Source organism: Canis lupus, chromosome X, assembly GCF_003254725.2.
Source record: "Canis lupus dingo isolate Sandy chromosome X, ASM325472v2, whole genome shotgun sequence".
In the NCBI taxonomy this organism is placed as follows: Eukaryota; Metazoa; Chordata; class Mammalia; order Carnivora; family Canidae; genus Canis; species Canis lupus.
In genome coordinates this window covers 62422706-62446158 of record NC_064281.1, presented here as the reverse complement: position 1 = coordinate 62446158, position 23453 = coordinate 62422706, and the positions used below count along the sequence as shown (strand labels likewise).

General features: G+C 36.2%; 1 protein-coding gene across 3 annotated transcripts in view; it reads left to right on the top strand.

Moving 5' to 3' along the window:
• Positions 1-1774: 1774 nt before the first annotated feature.
• The window catches only part of HMGN5 (high mobility group nucleosome binding domain 5), a 30663-nt gene continuing 8984 nt past the window's right edge, over positions 1775-23453 (top strand). Inside the window, exons 1-6 of one of the 3 annotated variants that reach the window (XM_035711738.2) lie at positions 1775-2077; positions 2293-2477; positions 4133-4162; positions 4683-4712; positions 4969-5019; positions 8562-8675. In XM_035711738.2, coding sequence (XP_035567631.1) covers positions 4151-4162; positions 4683-4712; positions 4969-5019; positions 8562-8675 — 207 coding nt within the window. In that variant the 5' untranslated portion in view covers positions 1775-2077; positions 2293-2477; positions 4133-4150. Of the gene's footprint in view, positions 2078-2292; positions 2756-4132; positions 4163-4682; positions 4713-4968; positions 5020-8561; positions 8676-23453 lie in introns of all 3 variants that reach the window. The other 2 variants (XM_035711736.2, XM_035711735.2) reach the window with 2 other exon arrangements.

Sequence of the window (23453 nt, the reverse complement as noted above, 5' to 3'; positions counted from 1 at the left end):
GCAGACTCCTTGCTGAATGGGAAGCCTAACACTGGGCTCTGTCTCACCACCCTGATATCATGACCTGAGCAGAAACCCAGAGTTGGAAATTCAACTGACTGATCCATCCAGGAACTCCTTAATGTCTTTTAAAAATTATTCTTCCAGAATAGAGATTTGGACTGTTATTGGAGCACTATGAAACCCAATTAGCTGTTACAACCACCAAAGCAAGGTATTCTAAGAAAGGGCTTCTGGACTAGAATCTTTCATAATTATCCTCAAGCATATTATTTGCCAATTTCCACCCCCACTCCTACGACCTTTCAGTCTTGAGAACTAACTTTGGAAGGCAGATAGAAGCCTCTTTTAGAGTAGAAGTCCACCTAAGGATGGGTTAAACTATGGTGAAGCTAAGGAGGCACTCTCCTTAGGCATAGAATATAAGGAGAACCCAAAAGTCTGTAATGAAGACAAATATTTAATGCACTATTTTAAATATCTAAATTAATGTAAAAAAAAAAGTCCATGATGGGGCAGCCCGTGTGGTTCAGTGGTTTAGCGCCGCGATCAGCCCAGGGCCTGATCCTGGAGACCCAGGATCAAGTCCCACATCAGGCTCCCTGCATGGAGCCTGCTTCTCCTTCTGCCTGTGTCTCTGTCTCTGTCTCTCTCTCTCTCTCTCTCTCTTTGTCTCTCATGAATAAATATAAAAAATCTTTTAAAAAAAAGTCCATGATGAACAAAATATCAAAAATTAAAAACAAGGAAGAGAAAGAACAACAGGATCCTACCCTGAACTTGCATGACTCACCTCAATCGCCTAATCCTAATCTGAGTATTTGGTACATCCTTAAAATGAGTGCCTTAATTGTCTGATCTTAGTCCAGGCTCTGGGTCCAAACCACTTTTTAAAAAAGATTTTATTTATTTAATCATCAGAGATACAGAGAAAGAGGCAGAGACATAGGTAGAGGGAGAAGCAGGTTCCCCACCTGGAGCCCAGTTCAGGATTGATCTCAGGACCCCAGGATCATGCCCTGAGCCAAAGGCAGACATTCAACCACTGAGCCACCCAGGCATCCTGTAAAGACTTTTTATTTATTTTATTTTTTTTGTATGGCACCTTCCTGAGATCCTTCACTAAATGCCACCTTTGCATTCAAAACCCATTGTATCAGCACTTTTCCTCTGGATAGACCTTTGTTATCACAAACTTCACTCAAGGTCCCAATCTTGGTGCATACCAAGTGGGATAGCTGTGTTTATCCGATGTCAGCGCCTTCAGGCTCTTCTGTTCCCAGTTTTCTTTCGCTCTCCACATGCAGGAGATGCGCCGTTTTGGTACCCTCCTCCTGCCAGGACCACAAAACTGTTTTGGTGGGAAGTTCCCAGGACCAGAGAAACAGCCCCAGTCTCTTTACTTTCTGAGTGAATGTTCCCTTCAGTTCACTTCCATCTTCTTTCCCAGAAAGAATGTAAAGACTAGACTAGACTGGGGAGACTCAACCTGGTTTCAAAAACACTTTCTTCCTAGAAATGAGTAAAAGTGGAGGTTTGGGAGATTGTGAAGAAAGCAACTGCAGTGACTTTCACTTGTCATTACAACGTAAAAGGAAAAAAAAAAAAAATCATGACAGCTCTGGCCTTCCCACCGGTATTAGCTTGAACATTTTACATCAGGTCCCAGTGCTCCTCCACCACACAAGCAGTCTGAAAAGTCAGTATTAAGTGGGCTCTTGGCAAGTCCGTGGGCCACGCCCCCTGTGCAGATTAGCTTCCCTTATTGGTCTGACAGCCTGTCACTCAAATCTGGCTCCCACTCCTGCTAACCATTCACGTAGTTTGGTTGCCTCTTGGTGTGTTTAATGTTGCCAATAACAAGGGTTTTTTTTAATTAATTAATTTTATTTATTTATTTATTTATTTAGTTAGTTAGTTAGTTAGTTAGTTATAGCCGGGTACAGGTCGTGCTGCAGTTAGTTCATTGAAAACTCAGTTGCTCTCTGAGCACTTGGACAGGGACTGCTTTTGGCTTTTTTTCTGTTTTTTCTGTTAAGATCTCCTACAGAGAGCTGCAACAATGCCCAAAAGAAAGGTAAGTGAAATGGGAAGATAGAAGGGGGATCAGCGACTGAAATACGTATTTCCTAATTAACAGAGAGGTTTTTTTTAAAAAAAGTATTTTGGCTTCTAGTTAGATTTTGTGATGTACTGAATGGAAGGAGAAGGAAGGGCAAGAAAGATCAGTGTTAAGATTTAGGATGGTCTTGCATGCAACCAGTAGTTAACTTTCGGCTTGTTTTGTTTCAGGGAAATAATCGTTTAAGAGGTGTCTCCATGCTGAATTATAAACAGCCATAGCGCTGTACTGTCGCTTCCTACCCCATCCCCCTTCCTCCGTTTGCCCTTTTGGAGAACACTTCTCTCAACCACACTTCTCCGCACCAGTTTCTTCCTCAGCCTCGGATTTTTCCCTGGGAACCGTCCCATTTAGGGTAACTTAAGCCATGGCTTTCTCCTGTATTTGCCTTTGTTCTTCCCGTTTTCTTTTTTCTTTTTTCCCCCCTTCCTTCCTCCACTTCTTGTCCTGCCAGATAGCTATGCAATGGTAATCCTGTGCCATTAGGCGGCGCAGACTTCAAACTGTCCTGGAGAAGGGTTCACCTCTTGCAGAATCTTGCAGAAGATTCATTCCTGCAATTAGCAACTTTAGGGCTAAGACATCTGGGATTCTCCAAACTCTGCAAAGGTGGAGAGACTGCAAGAGAACTGAGTAAGATAAACTATTGCTAATGTGGGGGTAGCATGGATTTGTTCACTTTTAGACATGCAGAATTGATCTGAGCTATTCCAGGGCTATGTGTAGTCTGTGAGCCCTCAACTTCAAAATTTGTGACTCCTGTCTTAGGAGATAAATTCATGCCTGGTGTTTGTTTGAATGTTTGTTGTGGATTTTTTTGAGGGGGAGGATCCCTTAGAAGTGAAATCAATTCTGTTTCTTTGCTTGACAAAATTGTAAAACACTATGCTGATGTAAAGATTTGTGACTGTTTTGATTTTATTCCTATTTATCCATCTACCATACCTATTTCTAGAACATAGTAATAAGACAGAAATTCCCCTGTGCTCTGGGGCCATGTAATAGCTTGATAATTTCCAGGCTGAAGGGCTGCTCAGATACAGAAAGCAATGATTTTTAATAACTATCCCCTTTCCTTAGATTCCCACCGCTGAGCTTTTTTGCTTGTGCAATAGGGCATGCTATTTTACCGAGCTGACAGTAAACGTCTAGCAGGTAGTAGCAGGAAGTTTTAAAATCCGTGGCCGGCTCCTCAGAATAACACATTGATGTTGCAGAGGTTCCTTCCAAAAAATGAGAGAGAGAGAGAGAGAGAGAGAGAGAGAGAGAGAGAGAGAGAGAGAGAGAGAAAGCATTGAAGCATTGTTGGGGTTGTAGTTCTTGTACTAAAAACTTGGAAAGAATAGTCCAGTCAGTGGAGAGCGTCCCATAAGTACAACTGCATATAAAACATAAAGCAAGGGCAGCCTGGATGGCTCAGAGGTTTAGCGCCACCTTCAGCCCAGGGCATGATCCTGGAGACTTGGGATCGAGTCTCACGTCGGGCTCCTTGCATGGAGCCTGCTTCTTCCTCTGCCTGTGTCTCTGCCTCTCTCTCTCTCTCTCGAATAAATAAATAAAATATAAAAAGAAAAACAACAACATAAGGCAAAACAGGAGAATTTCATGAAGCTCCGCCTTCATTCTGCCAGCCCCCATGCTTGCTTATTGATTGATTGACTGATTGATTGATTGATTGATTGCCTTTAACACTGGCTACAGAAGGTGGATTTTAAAATTTAAAAGGTTTGTTTGTAGGAGATATAATTCACACAAAAGGATGGAATCAACTATCAGTTATGTAAACTTATGTCTTGAGAATGTATTCGCATCTTGGTGCATATTTGCACATTAGTGCACAGCAAACAGTATGTGGCATGCTACTAGGAAATAACATGTGGCTATTTGAGCTAGAATCCAGGAAAAAAATCATAAGTGGTTATGTTAAAACTATAATTCATATGCAATATTTTCTGATCTATGTGGTTATATCGATGATCTTATTCCTGTGTGGTTTTCTTGTCTGTATAGGCTGCCAGTCAAGGTGATATGAGGCAGGAGGTGAGTATTTTTTAATTTTAGAATCTAACTGAAAAAATTCACTTCCTTTATGAATTTGAGACACATAAGCAGCTAAAAAATAGACGCCGGTTTGTATGGTATGCCAGTGAGTTCTCTCAGAAGTATAGCAGGTATTGAGAATTCCAAACTTTGAGTTTAGGACCTTATGCCTCAGATTTGGAGAGAGCTTCTTCTTTTTAAGCAAAAACAAACAAAAAATTGCTTTGTCACTTTGCAAGAAGGGGCTATATCTTTACTTCCTTGTTATTATCCATTGGGTTCATTTAGCTTAGCAACTGAAGTTTAATTTGGAATTTTTTTCCTTACCTATATAAAGCGTGCAGGGAAGGGAAAGTATAAATTTATATTTCTACTATATTTTTTACTCAAGTTCACAACTTCTTCTTTAAAAGCAATGTTCAGGTAGTGTTACACCAAATATTTTCACAATATAAATAATTCTAGGTTTGCGTGTCCATAATTCTATTAACTAATTATTATTATTTTCTTTTACTTATAGCCAAGGAGAAGATCAGCCAGACTCTCAGCTGTAAGTGGTCTTTAAAAAAAAGCTTCCAATGTATTGTAAAATATAAATTTAAAATTCAGGGAATCCTGAACAATACTAGTAACTTAATACAAGATTTATTTTGGATGTCTTAGTAAAAAACTTTCACACCAAGGAATTTTTTTCCCTAGTGCTCAGTCTTAACTATACCCATTTATTTAAATTAAGAAGTTGGATTTCTTATTAGTGATCTTTTTTCAATTATGATCCCCCCCATAACTTGTGTTTTTTGATGCAGATGCCTGTGCCTGTTACACCAGAGGTGAAGCCCAAAAGAGCAACTCCAAAGGTAAATATTCAACATGTACTGTTGAGAGAAATTTACTTCAGAAATGTTTATTTTGGGAGAAAGGAATGCAGCTGATCATTTTGACTTTATTTTCTGTTAAGTTAGTAATATGTTACATTATACCGTATGGTACATGTAAGGTCTTTGAGTAAGGAATATTTGTTCATGTTCTGTGATTGTCCACGCATTTGGCATTTTCATTAGGAAGAAACCAAACAAAAATTTAGTTGGTTAGACATGTAAAATGTACATACCTTTGACATCATATAGTCACAACACCAATATTCCTGTGAAAACTAAAGATGTAAACTGTAGTAACCAAAGTGTTAAGAGTAGTAACTAACATTTGATAATATTTTACAGTTTGTAAAGTGTTTTCATATATATTATTTTTAAATGAAAACAATTGATTTCATATAGAATTCTATACTCTGATGTTGTGACTAACAACATTAGAAATAGAAATAGCCTCAATATTAAGTTCACTTTCCCCTCTATACTTATAAATATTTATAAATTATGTGTAAGTATGTGAATGTATAATACAGTTAATTTTCAAATTGCTTTACCGAAGTATGATTAATATTTTAAAGGTTGGTTAAATTCCTAAAATCCTAAAAGATTAAAGCTAGGAGGAACATTAAAATCATTGTATCCCATCATTTTGTGAATAGAGAAACTGTAAATTTTTTTTATTGGAGTTTGATTTGACAATGTATAGCATAACACCCAGTGCTCATCTGGTCAAGGGCCCCCCTCAGTGCCTGTCACCCAGTCACTCCAACCTCCCGCCCACCTCCCTTCCCACTACCCCTTGTTCATTTCCAGAGTTAGGAGTCTCTCATGTTCTGTCATCTTCACTGATATTTCCCACTCTTTTTCTCTCCTTTCCACTTTATTCCCTTTCACTATTTTTATATTCCCCAAATAAATGAGACCATATAATGTTTGTCCTTCTCCAATTGACTTATTTCACTCAGCATAATACCCTCCAGTTCTATCCATGTTGAAGCAAATGGTAGGTATTTGTCATTTCTAATGGCTGAGTAATATTCCATTGTATACATAGACCACATCTTCTTTATGCATTCATCTTTTGATTGACACTTTGGCTCCTTCCACAGTTTGGCTATTGTGGACATTACTGCTATAAATATTGGGGTGAAGGTGTTCTGGCGTTTCAATGCATGTGTATCTTTGGAGTAAATCCCCAGCAGTGCAATTCCTGGGTCATAGGGCAGATCTATTTTTAACTCTTTGAGGAACCTCCACACAGTTTTCCAGAGTGGCTGCACCAGTTCACATTCCCACCAACAGTGCAAGAGGGTTCCCCTTTCTCCACATCCTCCCCAACATTTGTTGTTTCCTGTCTTGTTAATTTTCACCATTCTCACTGGTGTGAGGTGATATCTCATTGTGGTTTTGATTTGTATTTCCCTGATGGCCAGTGTGCTTGTTGGCCATGTCTATGTCTTCCTCTGTGAAATTTCTGTTCAGGTCTTTTGCCCATTTCATGATTGGATTGTTTGCTTCTTTGCTGTTGAGTTTAATCAGTTCTTTATAGATCTTCAATACTAGCCCTGTAAATTATAATCATATTTATAAAATACTTTGAATTCCTTGATTAAAAAACAATGCCTAAACTAGGACAAGTGGTTTTAGCAATAGTAAGTGACAACAGAAGAGAAAGGTTTAAATTTTTTCTCTTTTTCACATTTCAAGGTCACTCTTTTATAAAATTAGGTACGCAATTTATACGATATTAAGGTAGGGCACCTGGATGGCTCAGTCAGTTAAGTGTCTGCATTTGGCTCAGATCATAATGTCAGGGTCCTGGGATCTAGCCCAACATGGGGCTTTCTGCTCAGGGGGGAATCTGCTTCTCCCTCTTCCTCTGTCCCTTCCCCTTGCTTATGCTCTCTCTCTCTTTCAAATAAATAAAATCTTTTTTTAAAAAAGAGGTAGTTAACACTTTATTTCCTTTAAAAATAGAAAACAATGCTACACTAAAAAAAAAAAAACACTATATAATAATGGGCTTTAGGGGCATCTGGGTGGCTCAGTGGTTGAGCATCTGCCTTGGGGTCAGGTCATAATACTGAGGTCCTGGAATCAAGTCCTGATCCAGGCTTCCTACAGGGAGCCTGCTTCTCCCTCTCCCTCTGCCTATATCTGTGCATCACTCTGTGTCTCTCATAAATAAATAAATAAATAAATAAATAAATAAATAAAATCTTTAAAAAATAAAAAAGTGCTTTAAAATGCATTATCCTACTTGGCTCTCAGTTTCTCATGTGTTAAAATAGTAATAATATAGCTATATTGTATTTTATAGTTTCTAAAACAATTTCATATATCTTTTATCATTTGCTTTTTATAACATCCCTATGAGGTAGGTGTTATTACACTTTTTTACATATAAAAACATGCACAAAGAGATTTATATTTTTTCTTAAGATCACATCAAGTAAGTAGTAGATCTGTTATTTAAACACAGATTTCCTGGCCCTTAATTCAGTGCTCCTTACACACATAGGCAAAGAGCTTTCTTGGTCATGATTCAAGTCATTTCAAAGTTGTAGAAGCATATATTGAGTCACCTCTGTCTCAGGTCATTTCTTTCAAATATATCTAAAGTGATGCTCTTGCTAATATAGTATTTCTCCTAGTGATTACCACTGGAGACTTTGCTATCCACAAAACCCTGTTGCTAATTATTAGACATGACAGATAAAGTGATCCCCTCCAGTCAAAAAGAGTTAATTTATCAAAGTCTAATCTGATGCAAATAGCTCTGAGTGGCCACTGGTCAGTATTGTAACTTGTTGCTTCTCATCTAAAATAAAATTTATTTGATTTATATCAGAAGAACATTATTCATTTTTTTAGATTTTATTTATTTATTCATGAGAAACACAGAGAGGGGAGAGAGAGAGGCAGAGACATAGGCAGAGGGAGAAGCAGGCTCCATGCAGGGAGCCCGATGTGGGACTCGATCCCAGGTCTCCAGGATCATGCCCTGGGCTGAAGGCAGCACTAAACTACTGAGCCACCGGGCTGCCCACATTACTTATTTTTTGAAAAAGTTTATTTATCTGAGAGAGAGAGAGCATGAGCAGAGCAGAGGAGGAGCAGAAAGGGAGGAGCAAAGGGGGAAGGAGAGGAACAAGCAGACTCTCTGCTAAGTGCAGAGCCCGCTGTGAGGCTCCATCTCAGGACCTTGAGATCATGACATGAGGCAAAACCAAGAATCCCTTGCTTAATTTGCTTAATCAACTGAGCCACCCAGGTTTCCCAGAACATTATTCATTTTTAATTCTGTGCTTTAGGTTTTTTTTTTTTATTTTTTATTTTTTGCTTTAGGTTTATAATGAAACCAAGAGAGTCAAGTGATATTTTTGTTGATATTAATTTTATATGGATATTTTAAAGCTTTTTGTAAATCATTACAGCAGCTTGGAAAATAACTTGGGACATTTAATTAACACATAAGTTAACTTGTAGTTGTATATTTGTTTTTATTATTCTATGTTGCTGGACAGAAAATGAAGACAAAAAATGATATGATGGAAAAGAACACAGATACAACTGAAAGCAAACAAGAAGTTATTGAAGGAGAATGTGATGCTGAAAATGGGGAAACCAAAATTACGGAGGTATTTTATAATATTAACAGATTTGTCCATTTGAAAGTCTAATGGTGGGTGTTACTGAAAGAAATCTTGTTTTCCCTTATACTTTAAAAGTTGAGAAACATTAAATGAGTAGTGGTTCGATAGTATCTGAGTCCATTCCTGCTGCTATAACAAATACAACAAGCTAGGTGACTTACAAACAACAGAAATTTATTTCTGACAGTTCTTGAGGCTGGGAAATCCAAAATCAAAATGCCAGCATTTTTTGGTGTCTGGTGGGGACCTGCTTTCTGGTTTATACACAGCACCCTTCTTGCTGTGTCCTGACATGATGGAAGGGATGAGAGAACTCTGGAGCTCTTTCCTAAGGGTACTAATCTCATCCATGAGAGTTCTACATTCATGACCTAATCATCTCAAATAGGTCCTATCTCCAAATATCATCACATTGGGGATTAACTTTCATATGAATTATAGGTGACACATATATTCAATTTATGGGACATAATATAATGGTATCTAAGGGGAAAATAAGAAACAAATTTAAAATATGAGAATTTACAGGGATACTACTGGGAGTAGTGGATTAGCATTGCTATTAAGAGAATAATCCCAGCGATAATGACTTATATTAAATACAGAGCAATGCTCTACTCATTTTGCTGGCACATGGGCTATTTCTAAATCCCTTTCCAAGATTACATGATTCATTTTCCCCTGCAGATTGCAAAACAAATCATTATTTTTTTATAAATTTATTTTTTATTGGTGTTCAATTTGCCAACATATAGACAAACACCCAGTGCTCATCCCATCAAGTGCCGCCCTCAGTGCCCGTCACCCAGTCACCCCCACCCCCCTGCCCACCTCCTTTTATACCACCCCTAGTTCGTTTCCCAGAGTTAGGAGTCTCTCATGTTCTGTCTCCCTTTCTGATATTTCCCACTCATTTTTTCTCATTTCCACTTTATTCCCTTTCACTACCCTTTGTATTCCCCAAATGAATGAGACAATATAATATTTGTCCTTCTCCGATTGACTTACTTCACTCAGCATAATACCCTCCAGTTCCATTCACGTCGAAGCAAATGGTGGGTATTTGTCATTTCTAATGGCTGAGTAATATTCCATTGTATACATAGACCACATCTTCTTTATCCATTCATCTTTCTATGTACACCGAGGCTCCTTCCACAGTTTGGCTGTTCTGGACATTGCTGCTATAAACATCAGGGTGCAGGTGTCCCAGCGTTTCACTGCCTCTGTATCTTTGGGGTAAATCCCCAGCAGTGCAATTGCTGGGTCATAAGGCAAATCTATTTTTAACTCTTTGAGGAACCTTCACACACTTTTCCAGAGTGGCTGTACCAGTTCACATTCCCACCAAAAGTGCAAGAGGGATCCCCTCTCTCCACATCCTCTCCAATATTTGTTGTTTCCTGCCTTGTTAATTGTCCCCATTCTCACTGGTGTGAGGTGGTATCTCATTGTGATTTTGATTTATATTTCCCGGATGGCCAGTGATGTGGAGCATTTTCTCTTGTGCTTGTTGGCCATGTCTATGTCTTCCTCTGTGAGATTTCTGTTCGTGTCTTTTGCCCATTTCATGATTGGATTGTTTGTTTCTTTGCTGTTGAGTTTAATCAGTTTTTTATAGATCTTGGATACTAGCTCTTTATCTGATACATCATTTGCAAATGTCTTCTCCTATTCTGTAGGTTGCCTTTTAGTTTTGTTGACTGTTTCTTTTGCTGTGCAAAGGCTTCTTATCTTGTTAGAACTCATACAGCAATTTGGCAGTGTGGCAGGATATAAAATCAATGCCCAGAAGTCAGTGGCATTTCTATACACTAACAATGAGACTGAAGAAAGAAATTAAGGAGTCAATCCCATTTATAATTGCACCCAAAAGCATAAGATACCTAGGAATAAACCTAACCAAAGATGTAAAGGATCTATACCCTAAAAACTACAGAGCACTTCTGAAAGAAATTGAGGAAGACACAAAGAGATGGAAAAATATTCCATGCTCATGGATTGGCAGAATTAATATTGTGAAAATGTCAATGTTATCCAGGGCAATTTACACATTTAATGCAATCTTTATCAAAATACCATGGACTTTCTTCAGAGAGTTGGAACAAATTATTTTAAGATTTGTGTGGAATCAGAAAAGACCCCGAATAGCCAAGGGAATTTTAAAAAAGAAAACCATAGCTGGGGGCATCACAATGCCAGATTTCAGGTTGTACTACAAAGCTGTGGTCATCAAGACAGTGTGGTACTGGCACAAAAACAGACACATAGATCAATGGAACAGAATAGAGAACCCAGAAGTGGACCCTGAACTTTATGGTCAACTAATATTCGATAAAGGAGGAAAGACCATCCACTGGAAAAAAGGCAGTCTCTTCAATAAATGGTGCTGGGAAAATTGGACATCCACCTACAGAAGAATGAAACTAGACCACTCTCTTGCACCATACACAAAGATAAACTCAAAATGGATGAAAGATCTAAATGTGAGACAAGATTCCATCAAAATCCTAGAGGAGAACACAGGCAACACCCTTTTTGAATTCGGCCACAGTAACTTCTTGCAAGTTACATCCAGGAAGGCAAGAGAAACAAAAGCAAAAATGAACTATTGGAACAAATCATTATAGAAATGTTTCTTATAGGTCTTTATTTGTATTTTTAAAAAGATTTTATTTATTTATTCATGAGACACACACACACAGAGAAAGAGGCAGAGACACAGGCAGAGGGAGAAGCAGGCTCCATATAGGGAGCCCGATGTGGGACTCAATCACAGGACTCGTCCGGAACTCCAGGATCACACCCTGGGCTGAAGGCAGGTGCTAAACCACTGAGCCACCCAGAGATCTCCTCTATTTGCATTTTTAAAAGATTTTATTTATTTATTCATGAGAGACACACGGTGGGGAGGGGTGGCAGAGACACAGGCAGAGGGAGAAACAGATCCCATGCAGGGCGCCTGACGTGGGACTCGATCTCGGATATCCAGGATCACGCCCCAGGCTGAAGGCAGCGCCAAACTGCTGAGCCACCATGGCTGCCCTCAATTTGCATTTTTAATGCATTTCTTATTCTTAGGTATTGCAGTAAAACAATTAAAATGGGATATAATCACTAATTTACAAATCAAAGCTGTGCATTTAGGGAAAATTTTTTTGGAAGTGACCCTGTGTTATAAGGTAAAATACTTTTAATTTTTTTATATTTAAATTCCAATTAACACACATACAGTATCATAGTATTTCAGGTGTGGAATATAGTGGTTTATCACTTGCATACAACAGTGAGTGTCCATCACATTTGCCCTCCCTAATATCCATCACACATTTAACTGACCCCTCACTTACCTCCCCTCAGGCAACCATCAGTTTCTTCTGTATATTTGAGTTTGTTTTCTGGTTTGCTTCTCATTCTTTTCCTCCTATATGTTTATCTCTTCTGTTTCTTAAATTCCACATATGAGTAAAATCATGTGATACTGGTCTTTTTCTCACTGACTTATTTCATTTGACATAGACTCTCTAGCTCCATCCACATCATTGAAAATGGCAAGATATCATTCCTCTTGATGGCTGAGTAGTAGATTCTATAGAATCTATACTGATTCTACATATATATATTTATATATATTTTTATATATATTTATATATTTATTTATATATATAAAATCAGGCTTTGCTTTCTATATATATATAGAAATTATATTATTATATAATTAATTATAATATAATTTTATATATATATAATCTTAATATATATATAATCTTTATCCATTCATCAGTCCATGAACATTGGGCTCTCTCCATAGTTTGGATATTACTGATAATACTGCTATAAACATCAGGGTGTATGTATCCCTTTGGATCTGTATTTTTGTATTTTGTATCCTCTTGGTAAATACCTAGTAGTGCAATTGCTGGGTCAATAGAGTAGCTCTATCTTTAACTTTTTGAGGAAACTCCATAAAGTTTTTCACAGTGGCTAGACCTGTTTGCCTTCCCACCACCAGTGTAAGAGGGTTTCCCTTTCCCCACATCCATGCCAACAGCTGTTGATTTCTGTTTGTTAATTTTAGCCATTCTGACAGGGATGAGGTGATATCTCATTTTGGTTATGATTTGTATTTCCATGATGACTGAGTGATGTCAAGCAAATTTTCATGTGTCTTTAGCCATTGGCATGTATTCTTTAAAAAAGTGCTTTTCATGTCTTCTGCCCATTTCTTAACTGGATTTTTTTTCCTCAGGAATTGAGTTTCATAATTTTTTCATATATATTGGATACTAACCCTTTATCACATATGTCATTTACAAATATCTTCTCCCATTCTGAAGATTACCTTTTAGTTTTGTTGATTGTTTCCTATGCTGTACAGAAGCTTTTTTATCTTGATGAAGTCCCAATAGTTCATTTTGCTTTTATTTCCTTGCTTTGAGAGACATATCTAGTAAGAAGTTTCTTTGGCCAATGTCAAAGAAATTATAGCCTGTGTTCTCCTTTAGGATTCTGATGGTTTCCTGTCTCATATTTAGGTTTTTAATTCATTTTTAGTTTATTTTTGCATATGATGTAAGAAAGTTGTCCAGTTTCATTTTTCTGCATGTGGCTGTTGAATTTTCCCAGTACCATTTGTTGAAGAGACTTTTCCATTGGATATTCTCTCCTGTCTTGTTGAGGATTAGTTGGTATATAGTTGTGGGTCCAATTTTGGATTCTCTATTCTGTTCCACTGATCTATGTGTCTGTTTTTGTGCCAATACTATACTGTGTTTTTTTCAATACTATACTGTCTTGATCACTACAGCTTTTTTTAAATATAATTTGAAGTCTATAATTGTGATGCTTCCAGCTTCACTTTTCTTTTTCAAGGTTGCTTTGGCTTTTCCACTTCTTTTGTTGTTCCATACAAAATTTAGGATTGTTTGTTCTAACTCTTTGAAAAATGCTGTTGATATATTGATAGAGATTGAATTAAATGTGTAGTTTGCTTTGTATGGTATAGACATTTTAACAATATTTGTTCTTTCAATCCTTGAGCATAGAATATTTTGTTTTCATTTCTTTGTACCATCTTCACTTTCTTTCATTAGTGTTTCATAGTTTTCAGAGCACAGATCTTTTACCATTTTGGTTAGATTGATTCCTAGATATTTTATGGTTTCTGGTGCAATTGTAAATAGGATTGATTCCTTGATTTCCTTTTCTGCTCCTTCATTATTGGTGTACAGAAACACAATAGATTTCTGTACATTGATTTTATATCCTGCAACTTTACTGAATTCCTTTATTAGTCTAGAAGTTTATCGGTGGAGTATTTTGGGTTTTCTCTATATTGTATCATTTCTTCTGCAAATAGTGAAAGTTTGACTACTTCTTTGCTGATTGGGATGCATGTTACCTCATTGCTGGGGCTCAGACTTCCAGTACTATGGTAAAATAGCAGTGGTGAGAGTGGACATCCCCATCTTGTTCCTGACTATCGAGGAAAAACTCTGTTTTTCCCCATTGAAAATATTAACTGTAGATTTTTCATATATCATGTGTGTGACATTGAGGTACTTTTCTTGAGGTTTTTTAACAAAATGAGTGCTATATTTATTATTTTTTTGCATCTACTGGGAGGATCATATGGATCTTATTTTTCTTTTATTAATGTGGTATATCACATTGATTTATTTGCAAATATTGAATCATCCTTCCAACCTAGGAATAAATCCCATTGATCATGGAGAATGATTTTGTCAATGTACTGTTAGATTGGGCTTGCTAGCATTTTTTTGAGAATTTTTGCCTCCATGTTCATCAGGGATATTGGACTGCAGTTCTTTTTTTTAGTGGAATCTTTATGTGGCTTTGATATCAGTGCAATGCAGGCCTCATAGATGAATTTGAAAGTTTTCCTTCCATTTCTATTTTTTTAAATAGTTCGAGAAAAATAGGTATTTAACGCTTCTTCAAATGTTTGGTAAAATTCGTCTTGGAAGCCATCTTGCCCTTGGAATTCTGTTTGTTGGGATATTTTAATTACTGATCCAGTTTCTTTGAAGGCTATGGGTCTGTTCTAATTTTTTATTTCTTCTTGTTTCAGTTTTGGTAGTTTGTATGTTTCTAGTAATTTATCTTTTTTTTCCCAATTGATTTTGTGGCATATAATTTTTCTTAATATTCTCTTAAAATTCTATTTATGTAGTATACATTGTTATTTCTCCTCTCTTGTTTGTGGTTTTTAAATTTGTGTCCTTTCCCTTTCCTTTTTGATAAGTCTGGCTAGGAGTTTATCAATATTATTAATTTTTCAAAGAATCAACTCCTGGTTTCATTGATCTGTTCTACTGTTTTGTTGTTGTTATTGTTCACTTTTCTATATCATTTATTTCTGGCATAATTTTTATTAATTATCTTATTTTCTGGGATTCAGGCTTTGCTTTCTATCATTTTTCTAATTCTTTTGGGTGTTACGTTAGGTTACATATTTGAGATTTTTCTTGCTTAGCGAGGTAGGCCTATATTGCTATATACTTCCCTCTTCGGACTGCTTGTGCTCTATCACAAAGGTTTTGGACCATAATATTTTAATTTTAACTTGTTTCCATATATTTTTAAATTTTCTCTTGATAGCCTGGTTGACTCGTTCATTATTTAGCAGACTTTTCTTTAACTCCCATGTATTTGTGGTCTTCCCATTTTTTTTCTTGTAGTTGACTTCAAGTTTCAGAGTGCTGTGATCAGAAAATATACATGGAAAAAAAAAAGAAAGAAAATATACATGGTATGATCTATATTATTTTATACTTTTTGAAGCCTGGGTTGTAACCTGGTATGTGATCTGTTGATGAGAATGTCCCTTGTGCATGTGAAAAGAATGTGTATTCTGTTGCTTTAGGATGAAATGTTCTGAATATATCTGTTAAGTCCATTGGGTTCAGTGTCTCATTCAGAGTCATTGTTTCCTTGTTGATTTACTGCTTATATGATCTTTCCATTGATGTAAATGGGATGTTAAAGTCCCATACTATTATTGCATAATTATCAATGAGTTCTTTTATGTTTATTAACTTTTATATATTTGGATGCCCTCATGTTGGGTTCATAAACATTTATGATTGTTAGGTCTTCCTTTTGGATGTACTCCTTATTATGATATAGTGCCCTTCTTCATCTCTTATTATAGTCTGTGGTTTAAAATCTAGTTTATTGGGGCAGCCTGGGTGGCTCAGCAGTTTAGCGCCACCTTTGGCCCAGGGTGTGATCCTGGAGACCCAGGATCGAGTCCCACCTCAGGCTCCCTGCATGGACCCTGCTTCTCCCTCTGCCTATGTCTCTGCATCTCTCTCTGTCTCTGTCTCTCATGAATATAGAAATAAAATAAATAAAATAAAATCTAGTTTGTCTATTATAAGTATGGCTATTCCAGCTTTCTCCTTTTTTTAAGATTTTATTTATTTTTTCATGGGAGACACACACACACTCACAGAGAGAGAGAGAGAGAGAGAGAGGCAGAGGGAGAAGCAGGCCCTATGCAGGGAGCACAATGTGGGACTCTCGATCCCAGGACTCCAGGATCATGCCTTGGGTGGAAGGCAGGCGCTAAACTGCTGAGCCACCCAGGGATCCCCTCCAGATTTCTCTAGATGGCCATTTGCATGACAAATGGATCTCCATCCTCTCAATTTCAGAGTCTCTCATGCTGTACCCACTGAGCTAGCCAGGCACCTTATCCTCTCACTTTCAATCTGCAGGTGTCTTTAGTTCTCATAACTCTCTTGTAGGCAACATATAGTTGGGTCTTCAGGGTTTTTTTTTATCTATTCTGACACCCTATGTCTTTTGATATTTAGAGTAATTATTTATAGTTATGAATTTAGTGCCATTTTATTACTGGTTTTCTTGTTGTTTCTGGAGAGATTTTCCCTCCTCCTTTCTAGTCTTTGTCCCTTTTGTTCTTTCCTTACCACTAAAAGTGTCCCCTAATATTCTTGAAGGGCTGGTCACCAGCTCCTTTAGTTTTGTTTTTTCTTCAGAGAAACTCTTTTTTATCTCCTTATATTTTGAATGTTAGCCTTGTTGTATAAAATATTCTTGGATGTAAATTTGTCCTATTCAGCATGTTGAATGTATCATACTACGCCCTTCTGGCTTAGCAAGATTTCATGGAGAGATCTGCTGCTAGGTTTATTGGTCTTCCCTTGTAAGTTAGGGACTTCTTTTGTATTGCTGCTTTTATTTCATTATTTTTTATATAAATTCAAGTTAGTTAACATATAGTGTATTATTAGTTTCAGAGGTAGAATTTAGTGATTCATCAGTTGCATATAATGCCCAGTGCTCATTCCATCATGTGCCCTCCTTAATATACATCACCCAGTTACCCCATCCCCCTATCCACCACCCCTACAGCAACCCTCAGTTTGTTCCCAATAGTCAAGAATCTATCATCTTTTGCCTCCCTCTCTCTGTTTTTATCTTATTTTATTGCTCCCTCTCTTCCCCTGTGTTCATCAGTTTTGTTTCTTAAACTCCACATATGAGTGAAATCTTATGGTATTTGGCTTTCTCTGACTGATCTATTTCACTTAGCATAGTTCCTTCTAGTTCCATCCACACAGTTGCAAATGGCAAGATTTCATTCTTTTTGATGGCTGAGGAATATTCATATATATATATATATATAATATTCCATTATATACATTCCATTATATATATTGGAATATTCCATTATTTCTCCTTTTTAGTTATAAAAAGCTAGTATACAACCTAACCTTACAACTTTATATATAAATATATATATATTAAATATAATATATTTAATTTAATAATATATTATATATTTTATATATATGAAATCACTTCTTTATATATATAAAATATATAGAAAATCACTTCTTTATTCATTTATCAGTCAGTAGACATCTGGGCTCCTTCCATATTTTAGCTATGGTGGACATTCCTACTATAAACATTGGGGTGAATGTGTGCCTTCACATCACTATTTTTGTATACTTTGGAGAAATGCCTAGTAGTGCAATTGCAAGTTTTCCCAACACTATTTGTTGAGGAGACACTTTAGTTTTTCCATGGGATATTCTTTCCTCCTTTGTTGAAGTTTAGTTAACCATAGAGTTGTGGGTCCATTTCTGTGTTTTCTATTCTGTTCCTTGATCTTTGTGTCTGTTTTTGTGCCAATATCATAATTTCTTGATGACTATAGCTTTGTAATATAACTTGAAGTCCAGAGTTGTGATACATACACCTTTGGTTTTCATTTTCAACATTCCTTTGGCTATTCACGTTCTTTACTTCTTCCATACAAATTTAAGAATTACTTGTTCCAGCTCTGAGAAAAATGCTAGTGTTATTTTGACAGGAATTGCATTAAATGTATAGTATGCTTTTTGTAGTATAGACATTTTAATATTTGGTCTTCCAATCCATGAGCATGGAATAGTTTCCATTTCTTTGTGTCTTCCCTAATTTCTTTCATAAGTATTCTATAGTTTTCAGAGTACAGGTTTTTTACCTCCTTGGTTAGGTTTATTACTAGGTATCTTATGGTTTTGGGTGCAATTGTAAATGGGATTGACTTTTTGATTTCTCTTTTTGCTTTATTTTTGTTGTATAGAAACACAAGTGACTTGTAGGCATTGACTGTACATCTGTGACTCTGCTCAATTTTTGTATCATTTCTAGGATTTTTGGTGGAGTTTTTCAAGTATTCAACATAGAGTATCATGTGGTCTGAAAGAGTGAACATTTGACATCTTTGCTGATTTGGATGCCTTTTATTTCTTTTTGTTGTCTGATTGCTGAGGTTAGGATTTCTTGCAATATGTTTATCAGTAATGGTGAGGATGGACATCAATTTTGTGATTCTTACCTTAGGGGAAAAGCTCTCAGTTTTTCACCAATGAGGATGATTTTAGCTATGGGTCTTTTGTATATATCTTTATAATGTTGATGTATATTCCCTCTATTTTTACTTTGTTGAGGGTTATATTTTTTTTAATCAAGAAATTATGTTGTATTTTGTCAAATGCTTTTCCAGCATCTTTAGAATCATATGATTTTTATACTTTCTTTTATTAATGTGGTGTATTATGTTGATTAATTTGCAGATATTGAACCATCCCTGCAGGCCAGGAATATATCCCAATTGGTTGTGGTGAATAATTATTTTTTGTACTGTTGAATCGAATTACCTAGTATCTTGTTGAGAATTTTTCATCTATGTTCATCAGGGATATCGGTCTGTAATTCTTCTTTTTGGTGGAGCCTTCATCTGGTTTTGGGATCAATGTAATGCTGGCCTTATGGAATAAGTTAGGAAATATTACTTCCATTTTAATTTTTTTGAAAAGTTTTACAAGAATAGGCATTGATTCTTCTTTAAATGTTTGACAGAATTCCACTGGGAAACCATTCATCTCTAGACTTTATTGGAAGATTTTTGGATACTGATTCAATTTCTTTGCTGGTTATGGGTCTGTTCAGATTTTTCTATTTCTTCTTCATTCACTTTGGTAGTTTCTGTGTTTCTAGGAAGTTATTCATTTCTTTCATATTGTCTGACTTGTTGGCATATAATTGCTTATAATATTCTCTTATAATTGTATTTTTGTGGTATTGATTGTGATCTCTTTTATTTCAATCATGATTTTATTTGGCTCCATTTTCTTCTTTTTGATACATCTAGTTGGGGTTTATCAATTGTTAATTCTTTCTAAGAACCAGCTCCTAGTTTTGTTGATCCATTCTACTCTTGTTGTTTTTTTAATTTCTGTATCACTGATTTCTGTTCTGATCTTTATTATTTTCCTTCTCCTGCTGGATCTAGGCTTCATTTGCTGTTCTTTTTCCAAATACTTTAGGTGTAAGGTTAGGTTGTATACTTGTGACTTTTCTTACTACTTGAGGAAGCAGTGAATTTCTATATACTTCCTTTTTAGGACTGCCTTGGCTGCATCATGAAAGTTTTGAACTGTTGTGTTTTTCTTTTTATTTAATTCTATGTATTTTTAAATTCTTTTTAATTCCTTGGTTGACATATTTATTTTTATTTGGATGTTCTTTAACCTCCATGTATCTGTGGTCCTTCCAAGTTTCTTTTATTAGTTTCAGGGTAGAATTTAGTGATTAATCGGTTGCATATAATACCCAGTGCTCATTACATCAAGTTCCCTCCTTAATGCCCATCATCCAGTTGTCCCTTCCTTGGAATCCACCAAATTTTTTCTTGTGGTTGACCCTGAGTTTCATACATTGTGATATGAAAATATGCATGGTATGATCTCAAACTTTTCGTACTGTTTGAGTCTTGATTTGTGACACAGTATGTGGTCTATTCTGGAGAATGTCCCATGTGCTCTCAAAAAGGAATTGAATTCTGCTGCTCTAGGATGAAACACTCTGAATATATTGGTTAAGTCCATCTGATCCAGTATGTCATTTAAAACCCTTGTTTCCCTGTTGGTCTTCTGCTTAGATGATCAGTCCATTGGTTTGAGTGGGGTGTTAAAGTCTCCTACTATTATTGTGTTATTAGCCATGAGTTTCTTTAAGTTTGTTATTATTTTTTTAATATATTCGGCTGCTCCCATGTTAAGGCATAAATATTTACAATTGTCCAATCTTCTTGTTGGGTAGGCTCCTTTTTAGGATATAGTGTCCTGATCTCTTCTTACAGTCTTTGGTTTAAAATCTCATTTGTTTAATATAAGTATGGCTACCCTAGTTTTCTTTTAATAACCATTATGATCAGTGGTTCTCCACCTGCTCACTTTCAATTTGGAGGAGTCTTATAGTTTATAATAAGTTTCTTGTAAGCAGTGTCAATGGGTCTTGTTTTTTAATCCACCTGATACCCTATGCCTTTTGATTGGAGAATTTAGTCCATTTATATTCAGAGTAATTATTGAAAGATATGAATTTAATGCCATTTTATTACTTGTAAAGTAGATGCTTCTATAGATTGTCTCTGTTCCTTTCTAGTATTTGTTCCTTTTGGTCTCTTTCTGCTGAAAAGGTGCCATGTAATATTTCTTGCAGGGCTACTTTAGTGTTCATGAATTCCTTTAGTTTTTATTTGTTTTGGAAAATCATTACCTCTCCTTCTATTCTGAATGATAGCTTTGCTTGATAGAGTATTCTTGGTTGCATATTTTTCCCATTTAGCATGTTGAATATATCATGCCAGTATTTGTGGCCTGTCAGGTCTCTGTGGACAGGTCTGCTGCTAGCCCTATGTCTACCCTTGTAGTTAAAGACTTCTCATCTTGAGCTTCATTCAGAATTTTCTCTTTATCTTTGTATTTTTCAAGCTACACTATGATATATCATGGAGTTGACCTGTTTTTGTTAATTTTGAGGGAAGCTCTCTGCCTCTTGAACATGAATGCCTGTTTCCTTCTGCAGATGAGGGTTGTTCTTAGCTATAATTTGTTCAAATAAACTTTCTGCTCCTTTTTCCCCATTCTTCTTCTTCTGGGATTCCCGTAATATGGATATTTTTCCTTTGTGGTATCACTGATTTTCCTGTCTACCTTAGTGATCTAACAGTTTTCTTTCCCTCTTATTTTTAGCTTCCTTATTTTCCATGATTTTATCTTCTATATCACTGAATCACTCTTCTGCCTCATTCATCCCTCTTTTTATGGCCTCCGCTTGGAGGCGTAAAATTTAATGCATGCTGGTTATAGCATTTTTAATTTCAACCTGACTAGATTTCAGTCCTTTTATCTCTATGATAAGGGAATCTCTCGTGTCTTCTATGCTTTTTTCAAGCCCAGCTATTATAATTGTTTTAAATTCTACTTCAGACATCTTACTTATATCTATCTGTATTGAAATCTTATTTATATCTGTAATTACTAGCTATGAGTATTTTCTCTTATTCTTTTTGGTGGGGGGTCAGTGAATTTCTCCATCTCATCATTTTGACCAGAAAGGGAAAGAGAGAAAAATAAAAAAACGACTACAATAACAACAACAAGCACACACACACACACACACACACTCACACACACACACAAAAACGAGATCCTGGGTGTATTTTGGTCTGCTTGTTAATTCAACCAGATCCCAAGATGAAAGAAAGAAAGAAAGAAAGAAAGAAAGAAAGAAAGAAAGAAAGAAAGAAATATACATATATGTATAAAATAAAATAAGTTTCAATGAAAAGAAACACAAAATAAAAAATGAATATAACATATATTTAAAAATAATTTTTTAAAAAGAATTGAAAAAATAAGAAAATAAATGAAAAAATAAAAATAAATGTACAAAGAAGGCTAGATATTATTTTCTCCTAGAGCTGATGCTTTGCATTACTCTATGATCAGTAAACTTGGTGTGAGCAAATTGTTTGTGCTGGTCTTCTGGGTGAGGGATCTGTTGAACTGATTCTCCTATGGACTTGCCCTAGTGGATATGTGCCTCCAGTGGTCACTTTTCTACTTTTATACTTGAGTATTTACTCTCAGACCTCTGATTTCTCAGGAGTTCAGAATGACTTGATATCCTTATTCAAGAGATGAGACAAAATTAGGGTCCCCCTATTTTTCTGGCATCTTAACTCCTCCCTGTCTTGCTGCTTTTAGATTTTGTTTTTCTTTATCATCTTCTTTTGAAAACTTTACAAAATGTCTTGGTGTTGGCTTCCTTTTTTTAAATCTTGATAGGCATTCTCTGTGCATGATGGATTTGTATGTCTGTTTCTGTCCCCAGATTAGACAAGTTTTTAGCTATAATTTCTTCAAATAAAACTCCTGCCCCCTTTTCTCTCTCTTGTTCTTCTGGGATTTGTATGAATGAATGTTATTTTGTTTAATGGAGTCACTGTGTTACCTAAGTCTACTCTCATGTTCCACAATTTTTCTTTCTCTCTTTTGTTCAGCTTCATTATTTTCTACAATTCTATTTTCTGTATCATTTATCTGTTCATCTACTTCATCTATCCTTGTGGTCAATAATCCAGTTAGTTTCAAATCTCAGTTATTGCATTTTTCATCTCAGCCTGAATATTTTTTAGCTCCTTTATCTCTGTGGTAATGGTCTCCCTGACATCTTCCATGTTTTTTTCAAGCCCAGCTAGCATCCTTATGACTTTTGCTTTAAATCCTGAATCAGGGATATTACTTATATTTGATTCTGTTAGATCCCTGGTTGTGACCTTTTCTTGTTTCTTCTTTTGGAATGAATTGCTCTGTTTTGGTATTTTGTCTAGGTCTCTATCTTCTTCTCTGTGTTAGGAAAGCCTGTTAGGTTTCCTTCTTCTGACAGTAACGTCTTTATGAAGAAGTTGTATAGTATCCAGGGCCTGGCACTTCCAGAATTTCTCTTGTGTGTGCTACGTGCACTCTACTGCTATTGTTTTGGCAGCTCTATCCCCAGGTCAGTAGTCTCTTCTTGTTTGCAGTGGGCAGTGTTTGGACCTTGGCCACAGTGTGGTGAGTTTTACCTGGATATGCTCTGGTTTGTTTGTTAAGATAATTGATACTAATTCCATTAGACATGAAGCTTTGTAGAAGTCTCTGATCAGTAGACATGGTTCATAAAGGGGTTTGTGCTGGTCTTCTGGGGAAGGGGCCTGCTGTGATGATCCTTAGGCATATTCCCCTGAGGAAAATAGTACTAGCAGATTGCAGGGTGCCGCACCTGGTGTAAGTAGGTTAGGCATCGAGGGTTGGGGTTGTGCTATTTACTAAGATTCGTTTATGCTGAGGGACAGAAGACGGAAATGGTTCCATTTTGCTCCTCTGTCCTTGG